This window comes from Crassostrea angulata, chromosome 5 (genome assembly GCF_025612915.1).
Source record: "Crassostrea angulata isolate pt1a10 chromosome 5, ASM2561291v2, whole genome shotgun sequence".
Lineage (NCBI taxonomy): Eukaryota > Metazoa > Mollusca > Bivalvia > Ostreida > Ostreidae > Magallana > Magallana angulata.
The window spans coordinates 39,865,302-39,890,933 of record NC_069115.1 but is presented as its reverse complement, the minus strand read 5'-3'; the positions used below and the strand labels follow the sequence as shown (position 1 = coordinate 39,890,933).

General features: G+C 35.3%; 2 protein-coding genes across 7 annotated transcripts in view; one reads left to right on the top strand and one right to left on the bottom strand.

Moving 5' to 3' along the window:
* Positions 1-158: 158 nt before the first annotated feature.
* LOC128183674 (uncharacterized) lies at positions 159-23,718 on the bottom strand. 3 transcript variants are annotated; one of them, XM_052852786.1, is made up of 2 exons: positions 23,568-23,718; positions 159-1,110 (listed from the first exon to the last, which is right to left on the bottom strand). In XM_052852786.1, exon 2 carries the CDS (start codon positions 1,105-1,107, stop codon positions 595-597), a length of 513 nt encoding a protein of 170 aa, XP_052708746.1. In that variant the 5' UTR covers positions 1,108-1,110; positions 23,568-23,718; the 3' UTR covers positions 159-594. The 3 variants fall into 3 exon arrangements, with proteins under 3 accessions (XP_052708746.1, XP_052708745.1, XP_052708747.1); XM_052852785.1 differs by lacking the exon at positions 23,568-23,718 and adding an exon at positions 15,190-15,504; XM_052852787.1 differs by lacking the exon at positions 23,568-23,718 and adding an exon at positions 1,467-1,488.
* Positions 17,156-25,632, top strand: part of LOC128183672 (glutamate carboxypeptidase 2-like) — a 35,159-nt gene continuing 26,682 nt past the window's right edge. Inside the window, exons 1-3 of one of the 4 annotated variants that reach the window (XM_052852778.1) lie at positions 17,156-17,199; positions 18,394-18,508; positions 21,871-21,889. In XM_052852778.1, coding sequence (XP_052708738.1) covers positions 18,496-18,508; positions 21,871-21,889 — 32 coding nt within the window. In that variant the 5' untranslated portion in view covers positions 17,156-17,199; positions 18,394-18,495. Of the gene's footprint in view, positions 17,200-18,139; positions 18,191-18,393; positions 18,509-21,870; positions 21,890-25,632 lie in introns of those variants that run through there. The other 3 variants (XM_052852780.1, XM_052852776.1, XM_052852777.1) reach the window with 3 other exon arrangements.

Genomic DNA, 25,632 nt, shown 5'->3' with positions numbered 1-25,632 from the left:
ACCTTTGTTTTGGAACGGCAAAAGTAGTGCTGAAATCTGATAATTAAGACTTGTCCCAAAAGACTGCATAGAGGTTTTGATAAGACTGCATCCACATTGCAATACTGCACATTCTGAAATAAGTTTTAACTTTGCAAGTAAGCACATCCAATACCAAATAGGCGTTAGGTAGCTCTCCATTTATTTCTAAACCTCCATGAATAATATGAAATTCCTGCAATGCATTGCAATGAATTCAGACAGCTATATACATGCATCTTTTGCTTCATAGTCTAACAATGAATATCTTTTTAAAGAAAGTAATACCGGTTTACCTATAAGATATTATGATCACAGTATATCAAATTCAGTCAATATAGGTAACAAAATAAATATTTCATGTTTGTAGACGTAATACTTCCACAAATACGTATAGAATCAGATTGATTGATTTGTTCGCAACACTAGGCACAAAACTTGTGAAATAAACGGTATATTCGCCTGGTATTTATTTGCAGTAGCACGAGCTTGTAAAACAGTATCACAAAATACTGTACAAATAGAATTCCACAAGGTACGAAAAAAAAAATAAATTACACTTGTAACAAATAAAATTTATTCCCCTTCCCGCGCCTCCGCCATCATCTGGCGGCGCTTTGCCTTCGCCGTCATCCGTTGGCGTCTTGGGTCACGTGACAGTCCAGTTGGCGGCAAGCCAGAAACGTTAGTGTTCGTTTGTTTCTCACTAACAGGTCTGTCGACATTTTCTTTGTTTTGCCCATCCTCCGCAGTTTCGGTTAATCTAGACTCCGCATTTTTGGGCGCTTTCTTTCCCGCTTTGGTGCCGACTTTCGGCAAGAGACCGTCCATTGATCTAGAAAATGCCTGCATAGACTTGATTTCTTCAGCCGCGTTTTCGTCATGAATGTTCTCTTCATCCACTTCCTGAATTTCATCGAACGTCACCGGCTGTGTTTTATACCGGACATCCTGCCGGGACGACCTCGTTCGACGATTCCTCCTCTGTGGAGACTGTGGCCCAAGGTCAGGGGTCAAGTGCAAACGAGAAAGTCGTTCAGGAAAGTGAGTCTCATAGTGGAACAGCGGGTCGTGTACTCGTGTTCCCATCTCCTGAAAAAATAAAGAAAACATGGAAATTTACGATTCTAATTTTTCATGTGCAAGAAAAGATGAGGCATGCGAAGAAAAACTTTCTTATCATGGCTCGTCAGCGGATAGTATACAATATCGAATTCTCTAGTTGATCAATAGATATTAAATAAGACAAATAACAATCTTTTCGTTGCACGCTAGATTTGCATGAACGAAGTAAACATCAGAAACACCTTGTGTCTGCTTGCCAAAAAGACACCCCCCCCCCACACACACAATTTAAACGTCCCGAAAGATCTTCAGTATTGTGACACTGAAAACTTCATAATATGCTAGGATATAATATGTAAATGGTAAATAATAAACAAACTCACACAATATTAAATATATACAGTTGGCTTATCAAGGCAAACAAGACATTTGCCTTCGAGTTCCTAACTTCAAAGGAACATTTTTAAAATAATTTTTGGATTTAAATGAACACACAGAGCCAGGTGAGAATCTGGAACAGCGGTGTTTTTGGTTGTTCTTTAGAGCTATTAATCCTAAGAGAATGAGAATCACTTAGCAGATTCGCAGTGGATAATGGATAATCCCTGTCGGCTCTCACGTGTGTGTGAGACGGTTCCCATCAGAAACCTGTTCAGGGATGTTCTCTCTTGGCAAGCCCCTGTGATGTTGAAGAACAGTTGGGTGTCAAATCAAGAGGGGGTTGATGGCCTCCATTGCCAACTTACTAAATGCTTCCCGTAAATAAATAAAGTTGTGTATACAATGACTTGTATACATTCGATATTGGCTCCAAGAAAGAATATTATATTAAAGGAGTATACAGGATACAAGTTTGTATGTACATGTATGCATAATCTTCCACATAAAAATGGAGTCAAATCCTTTGAAGTATAAAAGCTTTACCGATGTATGTAAAAAAAAAATAGAAAGTTGAATTTAAAATGGAGATAAAAAACAAAGTTGCATTCCTGTGGTTGTCAGTGCTTTCGCTATCTTTTGCATATTTAAAGCGAAATAGCATAAATATCGTTTAACAAATTTTTGTTCCTGCTTATCTTTGGTTCCCCGTTGTAGATTTATCCTGATCTTATTTTTAAAAGCACGCATGCCCAGCAGGTGCTTGTTTGTCGAACAGGAGCTGAATACAGATAAACATGCCCATGATACAGTTAAGTATCTCTCAAAATTTACATGTATCTGCGCATGTGTCTAGTACATTTTATTTCTGAGTCTGCATTGTCTGTTCCTAAAAATAAATGGACGCGAGGTCACAGCGTAAATGTCTAACGTGGAAACATTTGTGTATATATCTGATTTACACAGGTGATATTGTCGGTAGCTATAGGTCGTTTTGCTTAATTTAACATTGCACCAAATCGCCCTCAAGCTGCAGACAATAACGATATTGAAAAGAGAAACATTTTGCATACCAAAAAACATTCTAATATACTGTTTTAATCACCGGCAAAGAAATAAAAGAGAAATTGCGTTTTACAGAAAAACTTACGACCCAATTTCGAAATACTCATTATTCGTAAGCTTCCAAATATTTAAACTTAATAGTAGTAAATCATTCTAACAATCTTGAATTGATATTGTTCGATATTAAAGAAGGTGTAAGAATTTTGCACGTTGAAGATATATCCTTAAGACTGAAAATATATACCACTTGTAAATTAGTTGTGAAACACAGCATAGCTTTGTTTGATAGAATATCGGATTTACAACTAAATACATGTAGTTATTTCGTTAATGATGTGTAGTACGTCCATGCGTATATCATATCATTAAAATTGTTCACACGTGTATAAAACAATTAACTGACCCTTTTTAATTGCTCATCAAAAAAACATTTGAGATAAATATAGGTTTTAATTTAATAGAAATAATTCATTCGATGTCAAATTCACATTACATGTAGCCTTTAGCTTGGTACTATGATATAAAACTAGTGATATTTCAATTAAGTCAGGAATTTATTGTTTCAAGTGACAGTAATTTAGACCATTCCATCGCTCCCAAACATTTTCTTTTTATAAAAAAAATTGCCATTTCGTACCCTGTACAATTTTTAGCTCACCGAGACGAAATCGGGGGAGTTTGTGTCATATTCTGTACTATCGGTGTCGGCGTCCGGGCCTGGTGAAAGTTTTTGCATGGAGCCTGCATCTAGACTACTTATTACTTGTCCTATCTTCACCAAACCTGCATGCATGGTGCATCTAGCTGGGAATACTTATGAACTTCACAGAATTGGAAAGAGAATCTGACCCGCAGATTTTGGATGCTGGAAGAGGTTAAGATTTACCCAAAAATGTTAAGATTTTTTGTGCTTAGAGTGTTTGGAGCAGTATACCTTTAATGAAAGTTTACTGGTGCAATTAATAAATCAACTATTCTTCAATACATGAACTTAATGGGTAACTTATTTCTATCAACTATTTAGTTATATAACAACTACTTTAAAATATTATTCAACCTTTCTTTGAAAATACAACGCATGCGCGGATCCAGAAAATTTTTCCGGGGGTGGGGGCTCGTTCGATTATTTGAGTTTGCCGGGGGGGGGGGGGGGGGTTCCGATGCATATTTTTGGTATATAACGTAATTTAAAGAAATTTGAATTTTGCAAGGGGGTCTGGACCCCCTTCTAGATCCAGTAATCCAACGAGCAAACACTTACATTCTGTTGCTTCTAAATAGCACATTGCAAAACAACCTAAGGGTGCACGAGCACTAATATTCCTAAGAGTTATCACCTGAGAATAATTCCCTTTCCTCCTCATTTCGAAAATCAAGATAAGAAAGAAATCCGTATTGAAGTATGCATTGCATATCTCAATCCCTCCTGCTTGTATCATTACGCACAGAGAGGGCTTCTGAAACCTTTCAGTGGAAAACCATTAATCAAATGTTTTTAAAGGCAGTTAAATAAAAAACGCCCAGCATGTAATAAATGCACATTACATTTGTGTTTTTGGTTTATCAAAAACTTTAGTGTGACCCTTTCTCCTTACAGCTCTCTCTCTCTCTCTCTCTCTCTCTCTCTCTCTCTCTCTCTCTCTCTCTCTCTCTCTCTCTCTCTCTCTCTCTCTCTCTCTCTCTCCTGAATCCCTGTCTAAGTTTGTACATGTATTTAAGACATTGCTATCATATACAGTGTTATTTCATAATTCAAATTCTAAGTTTTATACTAACTAGTAACTACCGCGTATTTCAAAATAGATTGTTATTATTGGAACTTTGGTATAAAGACAGTGTAAACTATGCAACAAAAGAAAAATAAATTTAAGAGGGGACGTGCGTCACATTACCATAATTATGTTAATATAAAAATCTATTCCAACTATCATCATGTCAGAAAACAGATCTGAGCATCTCAGAATACTCTCCTCAAGCTCAGTGCATGTGAACTCGGCAGTTTATATAATACAACCTCCACCCTCTCAACCAAATGTTAATAACTGCCCTGGAAAATGTTATAAATGAATAGTGCAACTCTGATTAAATAATGGCGTTCTTTATAATGATTGAATACTAACACAAACACAACACTCCCCACCAAACGCTACCCAAGTGCCCTAAATGTTCTGAAATGGATTTCACATCGTTAATATGCATATGGTTAATGGCGTTTTACATATTGTACATGTATATGTTCGTAAACATTTTCGATAAATATATAGATATCTGGTCTCATTTAATTGAGTCAATTAGTGTTTACTTTTTTGATATATATATATTGTTTGCATCATCATTTAAATTCTTTTTGTTTAATTTCATCTTGGGAAGCAATTCGTATACCTCCACGTAAAGTGCAATTTGTGTTAATATACAGCTGTTTTTCGGGAATGCACTGTAAATAAATAAATAAATAACAACTATTGGAAGGAAAATCAAGATTTGACACATGCTTTAAACATCTCGCTGATAATATACATAGGGAGCTTTTGTGCATTGCCAGGTTTATAGTGAAAACAAGATGGTCCTTGAAACATTCTTAAACAGTTCATGAAAAAATGATAAGGCTTGACAATAACATAAACAATGAAACCAATTACGACAAACTCTCCGTCATTTTCACGAGATCATTTCCTTATCTGTATGAGAATTTCGGTTATGTATTGGACTTTGCTGCTCTGTGCATCTGGGTTTTTTTGTTTGTTTATTGATTTTCATCTTATTTTTTTCAAAAATGGCGTCCTTGAAAACTTTGATTAATTTAAGACAGAGCAAGCAGTAGATATTAAGATCGATTACCATGATTATGTTATTATATATAATACGTGCAATTGTTTTTTCGGAGCAACCAATATTATTTCATATAATACGTGTTTTTCGCCATATTCTTTGTAAACCAGTTAATGTTTACTTTTTTTGCAACATAAATGTGAATAGAGAAAATAATTTTCATTCGTTAAAAAATATAATCTCCCTTGTAAATTTAGTTACTGCATGCATTTGCTTAGATAAAAATACTTAATTACTCAGTCTTTTTGTGCCACCGAGTTAAAGTTTTATCATCAAGTTTCTTTTTAGTGTTGAAGATTTTTTATCATGATTTGATGCAGTGTTTGCTACGAAACTTGATTTGTTGACATGTATTTTGCAGAAAATGCCCTGGATTCGTTCCAAAAGCACTCCCCCGAGAGAGATTTCATATTCAGCCAAACCTAGCCGCAAAACTAAGAGTCACTTCAATTATATGTTTCATTTATTTCGCTTAAAATTATATTTTGTTCATCAAAGCACATCTTATATAAATATATGCCATAGAGAGCAGAGAACAAAAGGATAAGATGCCCTTGTGACCCAAGTAATAAAAGTTACTCCTGCAATAGTAGATGACCTTCTAAACAAGCATAGACAGCAAATAAGAGTGCAACAGGGTTCTGAAAATCACCTTTTGGCCAACAAGCTTCGGATTATCTTTCCCATCAATCCTTTCCAGTTATGAATCCGGTCAAACAAATTGCGTACATATGAAATGATCAATGAATATATGATTAGAGATGATTTATTTATTTTTCTCTACCCCCACCTCAGATATTATCCAATCGCAAATCACATAGAAAATGAAAACTTTTAGTTTACACATGTAATCCTCATTGGCGCTGGTTAACCATTTAACGATGCATAAACAACGATTTGCAAACCGCATAATGCCCCCCCCCCCCCAAGAGTTCCGGTGAGTTTCTAGCAACCATGGCTTACTTTCCGTATCTGCATTGTTGGGGCAGACTAGCATTGATTCAACAAGGGGTTTGTTGTTATTTTTATCGCGATTAGTACCAGATTATTTTTACTTCAAAGCACCATTTGCATTTGTGATGAACGAGTGTTCTCCTTTGCATAGTCCGTGCATGCCAATCGCATGCAACTGAAAGTGTTAGTTTATCACAAAACATTTGAATTACATGTATGGCAATGTTTAAGCAAAACAACACATACAAAGGTGCATGTGCATACGCAACTGCTTATATGTATCACAATTTATATGAATTTTTTCCTAATCGAGAAATAATTAAATACAAATTGGTCTTGACATTTTATTTCATTTTTATACAGCTGTTTCTTTAATATACATGATACATATGTATGTTTTAATTACATCCGATTCTTGCTTTTCGCTGTAATGTTTTAACTTAATCGCGAAACGATAAAAAAAAACATCAAAAGATTCCCTTGATACAAATTGCAAAACAAATTTCAAGGATTCCTTCCAACAACAAAATTAATTTCCCTCGAGAGTTCAAAAAACACACCTCAAACCCCTCTCGTACGTATTCAAGCGCTTGATGACAAAGGTATTAAGAGTGCGCCCTAATGGGACTAATGAAAGGAAAGAATGGAATGTCATGGCTACGGGTCGGATGGAAACGGAGAAATACGGAACAAACATCTGGCGAGCTACCGCTTAATCAGGAACAAAAACAAAGCCAAATTCAAGTACGAAGCAATTAGTTCAGCCTGTTGAATCTTTCACTTGGACCATTAACAGAAAAGACAACACAATTGTGAACTGGTAATTTCTTGGCGTGTATTGAATGGCGGTGAATTATGCTCCTGTTTGCTAAGATTGAGACGATCAGTTCGAAGTGTGTAATTTAGAAACATGACCTGTTTTTATTCCTTTCGTTCTACCATCGTAATTTTTTTTATTCTATGATAATTATATGTATGGCACTTTCTGTGGAATCGCCAAAATCAAAATTCAATACAGTACCTTTCAAAATTTTCAAAACTTTATGTCGTTGCAATAAACTCAGTTTACACACATTGACTAGGAACTATAAACTTATAAGATCCAAAGAGAGAGAGAGAGAGAGAGAGAGAGAGAGAGAGAGAGAGAGAGAGAGAGAGAGAGAGAGAGAGAGAGAGAGAGAGAGAGAGTGCTCTCTCTCTATGGTGTGAAGAACTTTTGACTCTTAGTATGTCTTAAGATGTCATTTAACGATAATCCATGACAGTTGCGCCAGTTTTAGGAAAATGGTTATTTATATTCATGAAAGCATTAGCACAAGCATTGGAAGATATGGAAGTGAAGATATAGGGTTTTCTGATATATGTTTTTAAAGGATTTAATTACGTTTCTACTCATCCTTATCATGAACCACTATTTGCTTGTAACAGTATCCATGGCAAGAAATTTGCCACATCTTATTTTTATTTTTCCTCAGATTTGTTAGCCTTAATTCTGCTAATCTTCTCTCTCTCTCTCTTTCTCTCTCTCTCACACAAAACAAACACCCAATCATAATGTATACTGAACAACTAGGTAACGGTGCCAACAGCAATAATCAATGTAACACATTGAACACATAAAATTGAATGTGTTATTGCATTCATCATCAATATCGTTAACAACCACAAATAGAGTATAAAAACTTTTAAAAATTAGGAAATCATTGAGATGTTGCTAAAGGTAAGCATACAAGCCATTGTCTATGTTCCAAACTTAAAAAAAAAAAGAAAGAAAAAAGAGACCCCCATGACACAGTTTTTTGTAACGCTCAATATGCGTGTATATAATAATGTTTTGTTTTAATTTCTGTTGGTTTTGCGTCTTTTCGTCTTTTTTTTCCCTCCTCAAACACCATAGAATTGTCAGTCTGCCAAAGAGAAAGGCAAAGAACTGACACATTGAAACCAAGTCAGTTACAACACAACCAACTTGACGAGTATTTAGTTTACAGCCAAATAAACAACACATAAACCGCAGAGGATGTTTAGGTACGATTTACCTATTTTCTTTATTACAAGTAAACAAGTTCAAAAGACATGAAAAAACGAAAACAGAGAAGAAGAATAAGAAAATGAAAACAACATACACAGCATAACAAACTTTAAGTACCTAATGAACTAGTATATATGGGTCAAATCTCGAGGGTTGACCGTGTTTCTTGGACGGTCACATATATATGCATAGATTCACCAACAAAACTTCGAGTTCATGCTCATCGTCTCAAATAGGTTCTGCCAGCAAGTCACATGTTACATTTCCTCGGCTTGGTGACCCTGGTAATGCTACGGCAGCTGAGAGACCATAACTCAGAAGACAACCGTGCAACTTTTTAAAGGAGAACACAAGTTGCAGTGAACACCTTCAACTTTCAACTTCGTCACAATTTTATCATAAACTTGTCTTAGAATATTGAAGTTTATAATTTTGTTTTCAATATCATAAGGTAACAAAAAGGATGTGTGCTTTCTATGCCAACCAGAATCTTGACTCCAGAGGAAAGGGGTGATTGAGCTCGTATTTGGACACCACGGGTGTACTCTGTGTAATTGCACCAGATGGTTTGACAGAGGGTCTACCTACAGCGAGAATCTGCCGTTTTCTTGCACTAACTCACCAAGACTATACATAAAAACCTTGCCAAGTATTAGGAAATGTACAGAAAATAGTGAACGCTTTTTTCTAAACAAAGAAAAAAAATAATCGTTCCCCATTGTCAGGTCGACGAACCCCGAGGTGTTCCGCATGGAATGGAGCTGGTCTGGCTTGATATTTGCGTAATTATCTCTATGGAGCATCGCTTTATGTAACTCCGCCGCCCTCTTTGTATTTTGTAGGGGTTCTGTTGTTTTTACGATGTGATAAAGGCGTATGCTGCACGTGAAAACTCCGCGGCGAAAGTATGGTACTAAAGGAATGCAAGAGATTCCGGAAATATTAAATGTCTTTGCACGAAAAAGCAATTTATGTGATAGACAACATCTTTTAAACGTAGATAGCTTTTAGCTATTAATATTGGAAATGATTTATATATGCATATACACAATGAACTGAAAATCTATCAGAAAACATCTTCTAGTTTGAACTTCGTGTATTACAAACAGATTCAGCAGATTAGCAGGAAGAAGCCTTTTCAAATCAGACGCACTGCATCAGAAAGTCTTTCGGGGGAGGGGGGAATTGAAAATCCATGGGTCGAAGTCAAGAAAAGGAAGGAAGCTGGCAATACCAGGACCATAAATCATTGGTAAGAGTCGTCTAGACCCTTAAGCTTGTTGGTACTAGTGACATCCTGACAAGAGCTAATGAACAAAAATCTAAACAAGGTGTAGCACAGACCAACAACAAATTCACCAATTGTCGTCAGTACAAAGGACATTGCTCAGAACTTCAAAAGAATTCAGTTACTCACTAACTCACTTAGCTGGCTACCCATTTATACCTATGTAACTATGCACGCAAAAAAAAAAAGAGCCAGACTGACGTACGGAACAATGGGTGTTACCAACAGTATCAGAACTAGATACGATCTCGTTACGAGTAACGAGTAGGTCTTCCGTTTAATTTTTTAAACGATTCGATTAAAATATCAATGAAATTTCAGAATTCTCCCTCAACCACCTCCTTTTAGATAATGTATACGATTGTCAATATCCTTTAAAATGCTTAACAAAGAGTTTTGCTTTTTAACATACAGCACATTAAAGATTTAATATTTTAGTCCCCTAAAATCTCTAATTACGTCATCAATGGGTTTGGAAATGAGTTTTACAAACAGATATTGCTGCTATCAACAACTTTGCTTCTATAATGCATTACAAAATCTTGATTATTTTTAAGGTATGAGTAATAGAGTTTAGGAGTCTATTGGCCCCTAATTTAAGGGGCCAGCCCCTTTTTCTTGATTTTATACGAAAGGTCTCATGAATACTATCATTTTTTGTTCTTACATCCATCTAAAATTGTTGATCACTTTTGAGATACAAATGATTGAATATTTTAGGGGCCAGCCCTCTAGATCCTTAATGGGGACAGAAATTCGTCTTTTGATAAGTGGAATCAATTTAAATCATTTTTTCAAACATTTTCTCTTCTATGATGTCTAACAAAATATGTATACTTCTCTAGTTATTTTTCGTCAAAGTTTAAGTACTTTGGCCCCTAAAAATCCCTAATTACGTAATAAATGGGCGTGGCAATGATTTTTTCAAATATATATTGGTACGATCAACAACTTTGCTTCTATAATGCATTACAAAATCTTAATCGTTTTTAAGTTACTTGTAATAGAGTTTACAAACGCCTTGGCCCCTAAAAAAAGGGGCCAGCCCCTTTTTCTTGATTTGTGTGAAAAGGTCTTAAGAATACAAATATTTTTTGTTCTTACACCCATGTGAAATTGTTGATCATTTTTTAGATACAAATGATTGAATATTTTAGGGGCCAGCCCTCTAGATCCTTAATGGGGACAGAAAATGGTGTTTTGATAAGTGGAATTAATTTAAATCATTTATTCAAACATTTTCTCTTCTGTGATGTCTAACAAAATATGTATACTTCTTTAGTTATTTTTCGTCAAAGTTTAAGTACTTTGGCCCCTAAAAATCCCTAATTACGTAATAAAAGGGCGTGGCAATAATTTTTTCAAATAGATATTGGTACGATCAACAACTTTGCTTCTATAATGCATTACAAAATCTTTATCGTTTTTAAGTTATTCGTAATAGAGTTTATGACTGTCTTGGCCCCTAATTTAAGGGGCCAGCCCCTATTTCTTGATTTTGTTGAAAAGAACTTTTGATTTTCTACCACTTTTGTTATATATGTTTTAACAAAATATCAACTCATAAAAAGATACAGATCAAAACGTATGAAAAATTTGATTCGAAATTCGTACCCAATTTTCGAGTCTATGTGAGCTCATAGAAATGGCGCCAATGGCGCAAAAAAACTCTGCGATCTTGGTGAATCTAGGTTTTTTGTCTCGAGACCGAAAACGGACGAACAAATATAAGAGGTTTATGAAAATAAAAGCTAGGTTTCATTATAGCGAGCGCAGCTCGCCGGCGCGCAGCGCCGGCGCGAAGCGAGCTCTACCGGCAAGGCGTGTGTGAATAGAAAATTCGGACTAGTTGCACATTCATTCAACGGATTTTTTTGGCGTCAGTAAATCGGACCAGTAATGCATCGTTTTAATCGTCCCAGTAGTTCCCTGTAATCATGGCAATTTTTATCACTTCACACTCTCACGAGAATCAGCAAGACAAATTTAGACAGTAAAAACAATAACGATGTAAGCGACATACAGTCAATGTTACCTCAAAGTTCACCTCAGTACACTTTCAATCAAAAATAATCGTGTGACGTCACAAACGTTTACACATTGATCCGATATATTTTTTCGGAGTCAGTAAATTTTGACCCACAATTCATAGTACCAATGGTTTCCAACCTCACGTTCCAACATCACGTTCTCCCGAGAATCAAAGTAAAACCTTTGAAAAGCTTATAAGATGTGTAATTTTAAGAACATCATGCTTTTTAAGTAAATAAAACAGTATACTTCGCATACTTTTATTTCTCAGGGGAGTTTTAAAGAGTAAGACGACACTTAACCAACGTCAGCTTTGACGTCACAATAAGCAGTGATAAGGGGAAATTACTCTAATTGAAGTTATTGTAAATCTGCTGAAATGACCAAAATCCTCTCAAAATCTTGCAAAGGCTAAGATAAAGAACAGCTGACGAATAAGGACATTTCTTCAGATACAGGAAACAGTTGTAAATTGCACTAATTTGGATGAATGCTCACAAATATTTTATTCACTATAATTACGGTAATTTCCTGAAACGTAACGTTATACGTAGCAGTGCCTTTTTTTAAAGGGGGTGGGTGGGTGGATGGCAGCCTCATCCAAAAAATCTTTGCAAGCAAAAAGAAAAATAAATCATGAAAATTCTAATCCTTCAGCCCTTTAGCAGTTCAATGGTTTCATCGTCTTCCATTTATTACATGCGGGGGGGGGGGGGGGGGGGGGACAACACCATGTTCTTTTAACATGATAAGCAAATATTTTTAAGCGAAAATTAAAAATAAAATTTAACATTAATTATTTTTTTTAAGTGGAGGGGCAAATCCATGGTAAGTCGATTTTCTAAGTATAAATTGACAAAAATGAACAAAAATTTAGCATGGGGGGAGCTCTATGATGAGTCAAGTTTTTTATTTAAGTTTAAGAAAAAATGTCTACTGCAAAAAAAAAGGGGGGAAATCAATCAATCAATCATAATCACAATCACTTTAAAAGAGGAGATGCAGTGCAATGAATATTTATATATTAAAATCTTTATTATTTAACAACATTGTATCTGAGATTAAACTATTGTTCTACATATAAATAAATAAATTATAACAAATCTTATAAACTATGAATAATGAAAATTTACTGAAAAATAGGTATGTTTTATTTTTTGGCATTCAAATTTCACGTTGTTAATTTTATTTCATTAATTTATTATAATTCATTGTTTGGTCACATGCTGTGCTCACCCCAACGGTCGCACCGTAAAACATATTACATTTGTTTAGTGTACACCACTGTTAATCATGGAAGATGAAACACCAAAGATAATCAGTTAAACTTGTGAAAAAAATAAATTGTTTGAACTCTTCTAGTGAGTACCGGAAGTGACGGTTGACAAAAGAAAACCCGTTAAATATATCTTCAATCGATTGTCTATCATTTATAAAAGTTTGTGTCTCAATCACTTACAGTGACTAAAATCTCGCTGGTATCAATTTTGTAAAAAGGCTAGGTACCAAAGATATTTGAAATCTTGATTGTTATCAAGTTATCTGTAATACAGTTTACGAGTGTCTTGGCCCCTCATTTAAGGGGCCAGTCCCTTTTTCTTGAGTTCAATCGAAAGGTCTCACGAATACTAACATTTTTTGTTCTTACACCCATCTAAAATTGTTGTTCATTTTTGAGATACAAATGATTGAATATTTTAGGGGCCAGCCCTCTAGATCCTTAATGGGGGCAGACTTTAGAGTTTTGATTAGTGGAATCGATTAGAATCATCAATGCAAACATTTTCTTTTCTACATTGCCTAACAAAATATGTCTCCTTCTCAAGATATATTGCATCAAAGTTTAAGTACTTTGGCCCCTTAAAATCCCTAATTACGTCATAAATGGGTGTGAAAATGATTTTACCTGATAAATATTGCTACAATCAACAACTTTGCTTCTATCTTGCATTACAACATTTTGATCGTTTTTAAGTTATTGGTAATAGAGTTTACGAGTGTCTTGGCCCCTAATTTAAGGGGCCAGCCCCTTTTTCTTGGTTTTGTTGGAAAGAACGTTTAATTATCTACTACTTTTGTTATATATGTCTTAACAAAATACCAACTGATAAAAAGAAACAGATGAAAACGTATGAAAATTTTGAATGAAAATTCGTACTAAATTTTCGAGCCCAGGCGAGCTCCAAGAAATGGCGCCACTGGCGTAAAACAACATAATAGTGCACAACTTCAAACTATAAACTACCTATCCTGAAAATTTCAAAGTCATATCTCTGATAGTTTCTGAGATCAGCTCTGCACAAAATAGGTCGTGAAAATGTGCAAAATGGCCGATAAATCGGTACCGGAAGTGAGGACAGAAAAAATCTCAAAAATGTATGAAGTTTACATCAAGTCCCATCTTCTGTGAAAAAATGATTGAAATCAGTAGAATAGTTTTCGAGAAATCGCGTGCACAAAATTTGTGGAAAAAAATAATAATAAGAAGAAATCGTACGAAAACTATAAGGTCTTCCGTTGGAAACGGAAGACCTTAATCAGTTTGCCGAGATGAGCACAGTTTGTGATGGCAATCTTAGGAGGAACTCTCACTTATAAGACGGAACAACATTAATAAAATGTTACATCTTTTTACTGGTCGGGATCGATAAACAAATTACATTATTTGACGTGATTAAGTACTAGGTATTATGTCACTACACTTTCTATTTATAAAAAAAATTTGAAGTGACTATAAAATGTGTTAAACATGTATTGCCAAAATATTAAAATATACATACAGAATTGCTGCAATTGAAATAAAAGTGCCTTGTTTTTTTTTCCTTTTGTATTTTATTGGCTGTTACATAACCTGCACATATTTTAGCATCAAAGTATGCCCGCAAATTCCCGCTCGTGTCATAAGTATTATACCGAATACCGATAAAAACGATTTTGTATAGAAACATCATGACTGAGTGCCGAAATACGAGAGCATTTCTGGATTACGTAATTTTTCAGGAAAAGCCACACTAAGCCTAGCTATCAGAACTATTAACTTCACCGTGGCTAATGAAAAGAAAACAGGTAACTAATTGATGATGATGGTGATGATGATGTTCGATGATGACCCATGGTTCATGCATATTGGTCAGTGACATTTGTATGAAGCTATCAACGAATATGCCTTTACCATCTTTGAATAATCAATTACTAGTATATTCATAGTCTGCTCGAAGAATTAAGGGAGAAAGACTTGAACTAGGGATCCTAGACATTCTCTCTCTCTCTCTCTCGTGGTCGTCTGCTTCCGCTGTGCTGTTCCCCAAGTAATCAAGCATCGCAAGAACTATGATCAATTATCAGCGCTCTAGCAGTAAATTCTACAGCCATTAATGAAAACCCAATTGGATATTTACAATATCACACAAGAAGCTGAAAAATTAGCGATGAATCTGACATCTTCAGTGGCAGAGATGGACGATAATAGATAGACTTTCAAATGAAAACATTCAGAAATGAAAAAAATGCAAAACAAAATGGTTCTCACCTCTTTTCCACAAGAGAACTCTCCCGTTTGCAAGAAGAAAATAATCCTAGCTATGTCAAACTATGATACCTCAGCGGCACGAGAGGCAGACAACGTCTCGGCACTGCGCGCGCTAACTCTGGCAGACGAACATCGCCAGCTTTGCACCACTCTGCTTTCTCAAGAAAGAGACGTATGTGTTTACAATGACCGAAATTATGCAGGGGATAATTATGCACAGGTTAACTATGGCGCTGATAGTCAAGGTGCTAGAGTTCTGCAGCAACTACCAAGCGGTTCCGTTCCTAATTTCCCGATTAATCTGACCCATAGAGAACAAACTGTCCCGCCGGCTACCTTTCGGGACGTTAATGTAACAGCCGTCATTTTTAACGATCTCTTTTTTTATCATTATTTTGACAACTGCAACATATGGATTGTTAGTTTTTGTGAATTATTTAAAATATGAGATATGAGTAATAGTTGACTAATTTCTGTGCCGCTGTGGTTTAGTAGTTTATTGGGCCCTATGAGAGAGAGAGAGAGAGAGAGAGAGAGAGAGAGAGAGAGAGAGAGAGAGAGAGAGAGAGAGACCGGTATATCGTTGGATGATGGTGTACTCTTTTCCCTTATCGAAGCACATATATAATCATCTAGATAGCAATCCTATTGCAATTTCCCTTGGACGGAAAATCGAACTCTACATGTAGTTAGAGGGAGTGATTGATTGCTTCAAGATTTGTTATAAATCATCCACATTTCTGACAAACCGTTACTTAGTTAAGGAGGGGGGGGGGTGTACATAATGAAATGTACATGTGTGCAAAGCTATTTCATCTTAAAAGCGAAAATGAATGTAAAAAACGGAAAAAGAAATTAAATGTAGAAATGTTTTAGCATGTTGCTAAATTGTATCAAATCATACGTATCTTGACAAGTTATTCAACAGCATTCTGAATTCTAGATTATATAAATTTCGTAAAAAACACCACAATTTAATTCACACATCCCAAATCCCAAAGATGCAGGAACAATACATCTGATCATTTATTTGTGCTAAAATGTTTAATTGATAAATACTGCAAATGAAGGAAAATTCTATGCTTTTTTTTTTTACTTACTTTACAAAGCTTTTGACATTGTTATATATACAGGATTAAAGGTCAAATTACTTATTATGAATGTTAACTGTTTATTGCATGCAGATGACATTGTTATTTCTATCATCCTCAGCTACAGGGTACATGCAAGACTAGTTGAACTTGAAAAGTACTATTTCAGAAAACTAAAGTAAAATAAAGTTGGTCGTAATATAACGCAAAAATTAATGTTCCAAAATAGCGTGATAGACTGTGTATCTAGCTACATGTAGGGGTCCACCTAACAGTATCTGGAAGTTTTCATGAAGCAAGATCCGACCTCCATAAAAAAAAAACCGTTAAAAGCTTATTGCAAACAGAGAAATGATTTGATAAATATCAGGTTCTCCAAACCCTCGGGGTATTGTTTTCATCATAAAACTGTTTTAATTCTAGCAGTATAGATAAAACTCATTGTTTTATTACATGTGGAAAATATGATCACCAAAGAAAAAAAAATACTTCAGTTAGGTCTAAATAAAAGTTTCAGCTTTAGATAATGATCAAAAACTTTTTTTCTTCTGAAATTTAGTTATTCAATTATTAAAGACAAGGAAATTCTCAATCAAAATAAATGACTCCATGCATATGCTATAGTGCTCCTTTTAACTAAAATGATACAATATTGTTTGTCATTTACTGAAATTGTTATACTTTAATAATTTTTATACCATTCATTGGCATGTCTTTCGCTTGTAGTTGTAATAATGTCATACTTGTCTACTTGGGCAACTTAAAATGTTGATAAGCTGTTCATTTAAAAACAATACAAATGTATTTTCTGAATAAAACGCATATATTACATGGCTTATTTGCACATGTCGGACGGCGTCTCATGACCAAAGGGGAACAACTCGTGTTGAGGACGGAAACAACAAACTGTGCATATGAGGTAAGTCGAGACTTCTTAGAGGCTTGATTTATTTGATTTCTTTTAACATATTAACGATAATACTCGGTACCTGTAAGTCGCAGTTTTGTGGGTAATCGGCTTAGCTTCATACATGACGTGTCAACGAGTGACCATATTTGGACATGTATGTAAATATGGACGGATAACTCCACATGTGATTTGTTTGTTTACAATACGCCATGCTTGTATTGTTTTCATTTGAGCCTTACGTTATCAGTATTCTTTTCATAGATTCATGCGCAGATATGTACAAATTATGTCACAGATATTTATCAATATTATATCTATATCCATGTGATTGCCCCCTGTCTTTGATCGATCATACAGTATCCTTCTATATACATGTACATAGGGTCATATATATTGATTTTGAAATTTTGATCCATTTATAGAATACTTTGAAAACATTGTAACAAAATATTGTAACAATTTCAATGGTCAGTGATTATACACGATTTTCGATCTTAGACTGCTAAAAGTTTAAATAATTCTGTTGATAATTTACGTCAGGTTGAGAATGTGGGAGGGGGGTGTAAAAGGGGGGAGGGTTAGTCCCGGTATAACCCCTACTCTAAGTTTCGTTTTTGATTGGTAACCTTCAGTTAATAATGAAAAAAAAAATGATTCGAAATCGATAATCGATGATGTTGGATAGTGAATAAAACAGCTGTTTTCTTAACGCTTTATTCGTACCTACAGCATGGGTGAATGACCTTGAATGAACCCTGAAGTTAACTTGTAAGTCACCTGCCGGCTTGCTCTTTGTGGCTATTTAATTAGTTTAGAAAACTTCTATACCGATTTAGAGGGAAGGAACAGACCAATATCGACTACACATGCTATAAGTTAATTAGACCGGATTTCTCCAGTTAAGAATTTTTTTCTCACGCGCTAGAATACACTTCAACAAAGGAACTATGTCTTTTACGTGTTGACTCTTGTTGATATGGACTTTTATTTCCTTATTACGGTATAATATGTATACATGCATGCCCTGTAGATTGAGATAAAAAAAATTGTCAGAAACTTATTGAATCAATGTTATGTAATTTTTGCATATAATTCTATCAGGTTTACATGTAACAATATACCCCTCGCTCGAAATAACTTGGTAATGTAATAAGTAAGACTTTTCCACTTAATTTTTTTCCGTCTCTCTTTTTTTGATGACAGATGATGAACTGTGTATTTAGATGCCTATAACATCCTGCCTATCCCGCCTGCGCGATAGTACTTTTACTTATCAACCACTGAGGTCAGAGGACACGGGACAAGATGAGAGCAGACCGTAAGTCTTTTATAAACTATACCACGTGTTTATTTACTTTGTGTAACGACACCGAAATTGTCGGAGCGGATCAAAGATTTGATTTTAATCAGATTGGTGTTAATTATTATAGAAGTGAATGTGAGTCACTGCCAGGCGAACAGGTTTTGTTACCCAATTGTTAAAAACCCCCCACCAAAACCATTTTTTTTATTTTTTGCAAAAAATTGAACATCTTGATAATCTAAATTTGTTTATGTTCGTTATATACAACTTTATTTGATTATCAGAAATTTATATTTTTGTATTTTTAAGAAACCATGCAGCACACACAGAGCATAACACACAATAGTTAATTTTTTAGACGAAGAGACTAAATTAAGCTATCGTCTCAAGTTCCATTTTTTGTAATGTTCTATTGTCTTCAGTTCTTCAATGCGTTTATAAATCTCTCGACCCCCCCCCCCCCCCCCATTTTGCATCTTACATCTGGTAACGTTTATAGAAGAAGTTCAAACCACGGCCAGTATTGCATTAGCATTAATATTGTTTTTTATTTTTTAACACCTCAAAATCCTATCTGTAGTTTGTACAAACAAGTGTTTTATTTCAAAATCTAAATATAATTGACCTTCTTGATGGTCTTCAAGCCTGCTTCATGGAAGACCCCCCCCCCCCCCCCATTTCACATGAGCAATTTTAACACACAGATACCTAACTGATATATTTTTTACCTATTTATTAAAAAAATATACCCCCTACCTTATGATGTATTATCATAAGATAGGAATGTATTTTTTTTTTGGAAAAAATATAATGTCAGGTGCTTGTTTTGTAACAATATAATAAGAACATTGCGCAAACAAGACGCTAATGAACTCATGCACCGGCTATAGGAACCTGTGCATATACTTTGTATACGGTATGTACACGTTAACCGAATCTATAGATTCCATTTTTAAAGAATCTCCCATCTTATCAGGTAGATAAGAATTTTAACCTCACATATATATATCTTATCGTCTAGATTAAGCATTTGATTGTGATGAGAAAATACATCTTGTATGCCATCTTGTATGTACAGATAGGAGATTCTCACCTTATGATAATAAAGTGTATAAGATACATCATGTTCATGTACATGTATTGTAAAAATTGATAACAATGTCAGGGGTTTTCCGACTGTTTTTAAACTGGGTCGGCGGTCCAGGGTCCGTAGAATTGGGAAAATTGACGCGTAAACTGTTCAAATTAGTTTCATTTGAGGAGTAACATTTGGCAAAATTTTATACTTTATTACACTTCTCCCCCACAGAAATTAGTGAGAAGTTTGTAAGACATAATTCATTTTATGATGTAACAATGATAAATAAAGATTTTAAACCTAATTTTCAAATAATAAGTGTTACTGAAATAAAAATGAAGCAAACACACACTCAATCTATAGTCTGTCCCAAGATATATATGCAGCACATTTGGACGATTTTTAATAAAAATACACATACCTGTGAAAGAAGTACCATTGAAATAGTTGAAAGGGATATTTTCAAAGATAATTTCATTGACACATTATCATCTTTCACTCGGAAAAATTCACAGGAACGAAAACAGATTCTTTATATACGGATATTTATAATGGGAAATGTTTACATCTTTTTTTTCATTCGGAATACACTCGGAATACATCGCGCAATTTTTCATTGTATCATCCGGGCTTGCTGAAATACAAAATATCCGTAGACATTACATTTTTTAGCGTTGTATTGAAACCTGATAAGCTAACAGGGGCGTTTCGACTGAGAAATCTTGGAAATTTTTCATACGTTTGAATGAACATCGTTTGAACCTTGAGGTATTTATAAATATCAAGCAATTAAGCCAAATGTAAATCCAGGATATCTTGGGACAGAGTATAATTAAAATTAGACTTGTAATTCCGCTCCTCTACGATACGCTATACTTGTATAGCGTAACGTAGAGGAGAGGAATTACTTCTAATTTTAATTAGATTGAAAGACGATATACATTCAAATGGCATAATTTGCAAGAATTTAAAGAAACTGGTCAATGGGTGGACGTGAAAAGAAAAAATAAATAAATGCATGTACTCTAAAAAAACTACATGCAACATTGTTACAACATACTATACTATAGCACACATTTTGTGTTAAAAAACGAAACAACTACACTGTCGCATATTATTTACATTCTACTGTGTTTTTCCATTAAATTCTGTGATCTTCAAATGCCTCTAAATGCAACAAGTAGTCAAAGGTCAAATTGGCGAGTTTTATTATGACGTCACAAGCGTTTAACGCTGTAAACTGCAACGTCACAAGCGAAAATCAAAGTTCACGCTTGTGGCTGTTACTGTGGCTCTTCCATTAATATTAACTTACCCTTAGGATAAGATAGGAATTTTAAGGTATGAATCACATTTGCAGACAAGGCAAGAAGTTAAAAAATGTAAATATAAGCATTAAATCATGATTTTTTGAAGTATACACTCTCATAACTGCAGCGGTGTGTGCATACAAATTTTCATAACGCGCTAACGCGCGTTACTCAATTTGTATGCACACACCGCTGCAGTTATGAGAGTGTATACTTCAAAAAATCATGATTCAATGCTATATATTTAACAAACATGCAAGAAACGATTTTAAATTATCGTTTATTTATGTATAGTTTTGAACTTTTCTTTCTTCTTTGAAAACATCACAACAATGAAAGTGAAACATAGCATGATAATGATCGATTTTTGCTCAGGAATTTAAGGTTATATTTTTAACAAACATTTTGATTGACTATGTCGCGGCCGGATGTACGTCATGATACATTTACGATTAGCGGAAATTTACACTAGTTTCGCGGTAAGCTAAATTCCACCCATCTTCGCTAGCCAAGCGTTTTCGGTCCACTTTGTTCCCCTCTGTTTGTGAGGAGAGTGTGGATCAGAAACCATTGACTTGGGAAGAAGAATTCCACCGTGCGTATGTTATATATAAATCACGTATCCGCGTATTTGATACCCACGCGTATTGTTTGAACCCACAAAGCGTGTACTTTACCTCCAGCGTAATAAACCACTTTTATAGAACCATTTTAACAAGAGCTTGGACTTAACGTAGATTTGTCAAATAGCAATGTGACGGAAACCTGTCTATTTCATTGCTGGGCACTCAGCCGTGGCTCTTTGATATCAACAAGATTTGTCTGGCTTTTGAGCGAAGACTACGCAATCTGTGCATATTTCGCTTGCAACCGCGTCATTTTTTTTATTTGTTTTGACGCAAGAACTAGATAACTACGTCAACCCGAAAGTCCAAGGTCTTGTTAAAATGGTTCTATGTACATATGTAGAACTGTTTTGCCATTTGTAGGAGAGATGGAGAGGACACCGTATGTATACACTCAAGTTTGGTTTGTCTATCAATTCTATGTTTCCGTGCTTTTTAATAAGAGGTTTTTTGTGTTCGTTTTGTGTTAGATAGTTTCTAATAGATCTAAGTGCGGTTTTCTCTGGTTTTCATATCGAAAAATTTAAAGTCTAACCAGGTGACATCAATTTCTTCAAAAATTTTCACTTCCATTTTTTTAATTTAAATCTTACCTGTATGTAATGCTCTAGGAGTCGTAAATGATCATACTTTCGAGCTTAAAAAAGAAATGCACCTATAAAGTTATCTATCTTTTGGTGGCAGCACATCTCTGGTTCAAATACGATTCTCATTGGTTAACACAGTTACCTGACTTTTCAAACTTCTGGTTTTTTTTCTATTATCATAATTATTTTCGTTTCCTTACTAACATTTGTTTAAAGTTTTACTCTACCAAAAGAAAAAAGGAGGAAAATAACACAATCATGTGTAAGAAAATGGGTTGTGGCAAAGAGACAATTGAGCTTAGTAACCTTGTAGATTCATTGAACTTGATTGGGTGTAATTTGTTGTTTTGCATTAATTTTGCTTGGTTCAATGGTTTTTTACCTTTCTCTAAGCAAGATAGAGTAGTAAGTAATACAAATGATGCACATTGAGTTTTAGAAAAAAATTCATGTTGTGATAGTGTGCACATTATGTTGTCCTTTGAAAATACGTTATTAAGTATTTTTGATTGATTGATTGGTTGATCGATTGATTGATTGATTGATTGATTGATTGAGAGAGAGAGAGAGAGATCACTTTACTTGTGTTCAGTTTTTTTTCAGTCTTTAAAACCAATCATGCTTTTCAGCATATTTATGTATAAAATCTAATCTTTTATCAAAATGTGTTTGAGAAAATAAAATAAAAAAATATATAGGAAAATATAGTGTTAGCTGGCTAAAATTAAAGTAAATCTAAGTGGACAAAGAGGTGTCGCTTCATACCTAAAATATAATATCGTTAACGATCGCTGAAGCAACCGATTGGTAGATTGTACAAAGAAACACGAACATTAATTAAAAGTTTATTCGCCTTCAAGATTTTGGCGCTCCGCAAAATCCCCCTAGAATAAATAACCGTCGAGATGAACTGGTGTCTATTCTAGCTTCTCGCACGATTTTACTTCTAATTTTACTAGAGGGGTCACCAAAGTAGTACCATGCAGAACAACAATACCATAATCATGACATTGAAAAAAGATACGTTAAAATAAACAGATTCAAAGTTTGAAGACAGTAATTTTATGGAAATACCTACATATATGGTGACGGGGAACCAATAAAAAAGACACAATCATTTATCGTTAGAAGTAAATCAATTTAAGGTGCCTCACTTCACCTTGAAATAGTTTCTCAAATCAGCAGAAAATTACTTGATTATGATAGATAGCATGATGGATAAGAGGTGTATGTGCCATATATAGGCGAAAAAATGTGCAATTTTAGATGAAAAATGATATTTTCAAAAATTTCATTCAGTAAACATGAACAAAAGCCCCAAGCGGGTTCGAACTCATGCGTGCTTTTGAAAACAATAGATAGCGAAAATTAACAGTGTACTGACCACTGCATTAATTCCCCTACATGTGTGGCAAAATCCAGGGATTAGCAACACATATCTTAGAGACTCTAGAGAAGAAACAGTTCAAATACCTGTTTGACGCGCTGTTTTCTTCAAGTTTAAACGTCTCCAGACTAAGTATTATCAGATTTGCACATTTTCCCTCTTGTTTGTCATCACATCTATTCATCAGCACAGAGCAACTCGAAATGACAATGAAACCTGCCTGTCTTCTCCCGTCTACCCAGCTACTTGACTAGATACTGGGTTCTTTTTTCACTACCCATCTGTCACCTGCAATTTATAATTTGGACTTTATTTATTTAAGATGATTATTGAATTACATCGGGCAACAGGTTCGGCTGCCTTATACCTGTGGTATCTTCTCAAAAAGTCTAAACAATGAAGTACGTACTAACTATATAGCTTTTTTTGTGTTAAACTATTGTAACGTTGGTCAACATCTTATATAAAAGCACCTTATATTTTCATTACATCTCTCTCAGGGAACAAATTACTTTATTTTGATAATGTATCAAAATAAGGCGTAGCGCATTGTATTGATTTGATGTTAAACTGTAATAACTTTTTGATGGATCAGTATGATGACCCGATATATATCGACCAGGAGTTGCAGTAAATTAAATGGTTATCATTTATCGTTAATGCCAAATAGCAGAAATATTTTCCTGGGGAGGGGGGGGGGGGGTGTAGACGTGGAAAAGGCATGAAGGTACAGTGTATTATATATTAAGTATTCAAGCGTAAACATGAATCGGAGTGGTTTAAAAAAAATTAAACACAAAATAAGCTTAATTTCTAATTTCCAGTTTGAATATACTAAGGAAATGTAATCTTCACCAGCTAAGGGTTTCTGATCCGCCCAACTAGAAGTGAGAGGCGGATCGGAAACCCTCGACTAGCAAAGATGAGGTAATGATGGCACATAAATAACCACTTTAACAGTAATTCGATTGATTGCTTATTTTATCAAGAATATTTAAATCACATTGAAACGTTGCCAGTGCTTCAACTGAAGACCTATGTTTTGGGCTGTAGACCTATGTTGTAGGAATCTAGACCTATACTGTGGGGCTTTAGACCTATATTATGGGGCTGTAGACCTGTGTTGTGGGGCTGTAGACCTTTAATGTGGGGCCGTAGACCTATGTTATGGGGCTGTTAACCTATATTGTTGGGCTGTAGACCTTTAATGTAGGGCTGTAGATCTTTATTGTGGGGCTGTAGACCTATGTTGTTGGGCTGTAGACCTATATTGTGGGGCTGTAGACCTATATTGTGGGGCTGTAGACCTATATTGTGGGGCTGGTAACCTATATTGTGGGCTGTAGACCTATATTGTGGGGCTGTAGACCTATGTTGTTGGGATATAGACCTTTAATGTGGGGCTGTGGACCTATATTGTGGGGCTGTAGACCTATGTTGTGGGGCTGTAGACCTATATTGTGGGGTTGTAGACCTATATTGTGGGGCTGTAGACCTATATTGTGGGGTTGTAGACCTATATTGTTGGGCTGTAGACCTTTATTGTGGGGCTGTAGAGCTTTATTGTGGGCTGTAGATCTATGTTGTTGGGTTGTAGACCTTTAATGTGAGGCTGTAGACCTATGTTGTTGGGCTGTAGACCTATGTTGTTGGACTGTAGACTTATTTTGTAGGGCTATAGACCTTTAATGTGGGGCTGTAGACCTATGTTGTGGGGCTGTAGACCTATGTTGTTGGGCTGTAGACCTATGTTGTTGGGCTGAAGACCTATGTTGTGGGGCTGTAGAACTATGTTGTGGGGTTGTAGACCTTTGTTGTGGGGTTGAAGTCCTATGTTGTGGGGCTGTAGACCTATGTTGTTGGGCTGTAGACCTATGTTGTGGGGCTGTAGACCTATGTTGTGGGGCTGTAGACCTTTAATGTGGGGCTGTAGACCTATGTTGTGGGGCTGTAGACCTTTAATATGGGGCTGTAGACCTATGTTGTGGGGTTGTAGACCTATATTGTGGGGCTGTAGCCCTATATTGTGGGGCTGTAGACCTATGTTGTTGGGCTGTAGACCTATGTTGTTGGGCTGTAGACCTTTAATGTGGGGCTGTAGATCTTTATTGTTGGGCTGTAGACCTATATTGTGGGGCTGTAGACCTATGT

Excerpts from the sequence above, each read along its gene's own strand:
- LOC128183674 (XM_052852786.1), bottom strand. The coding sequence starts at position 1,107 with ATGGGAACACGAGTACACGACCCGCTGTTCCACTATGAGACTCACTTT.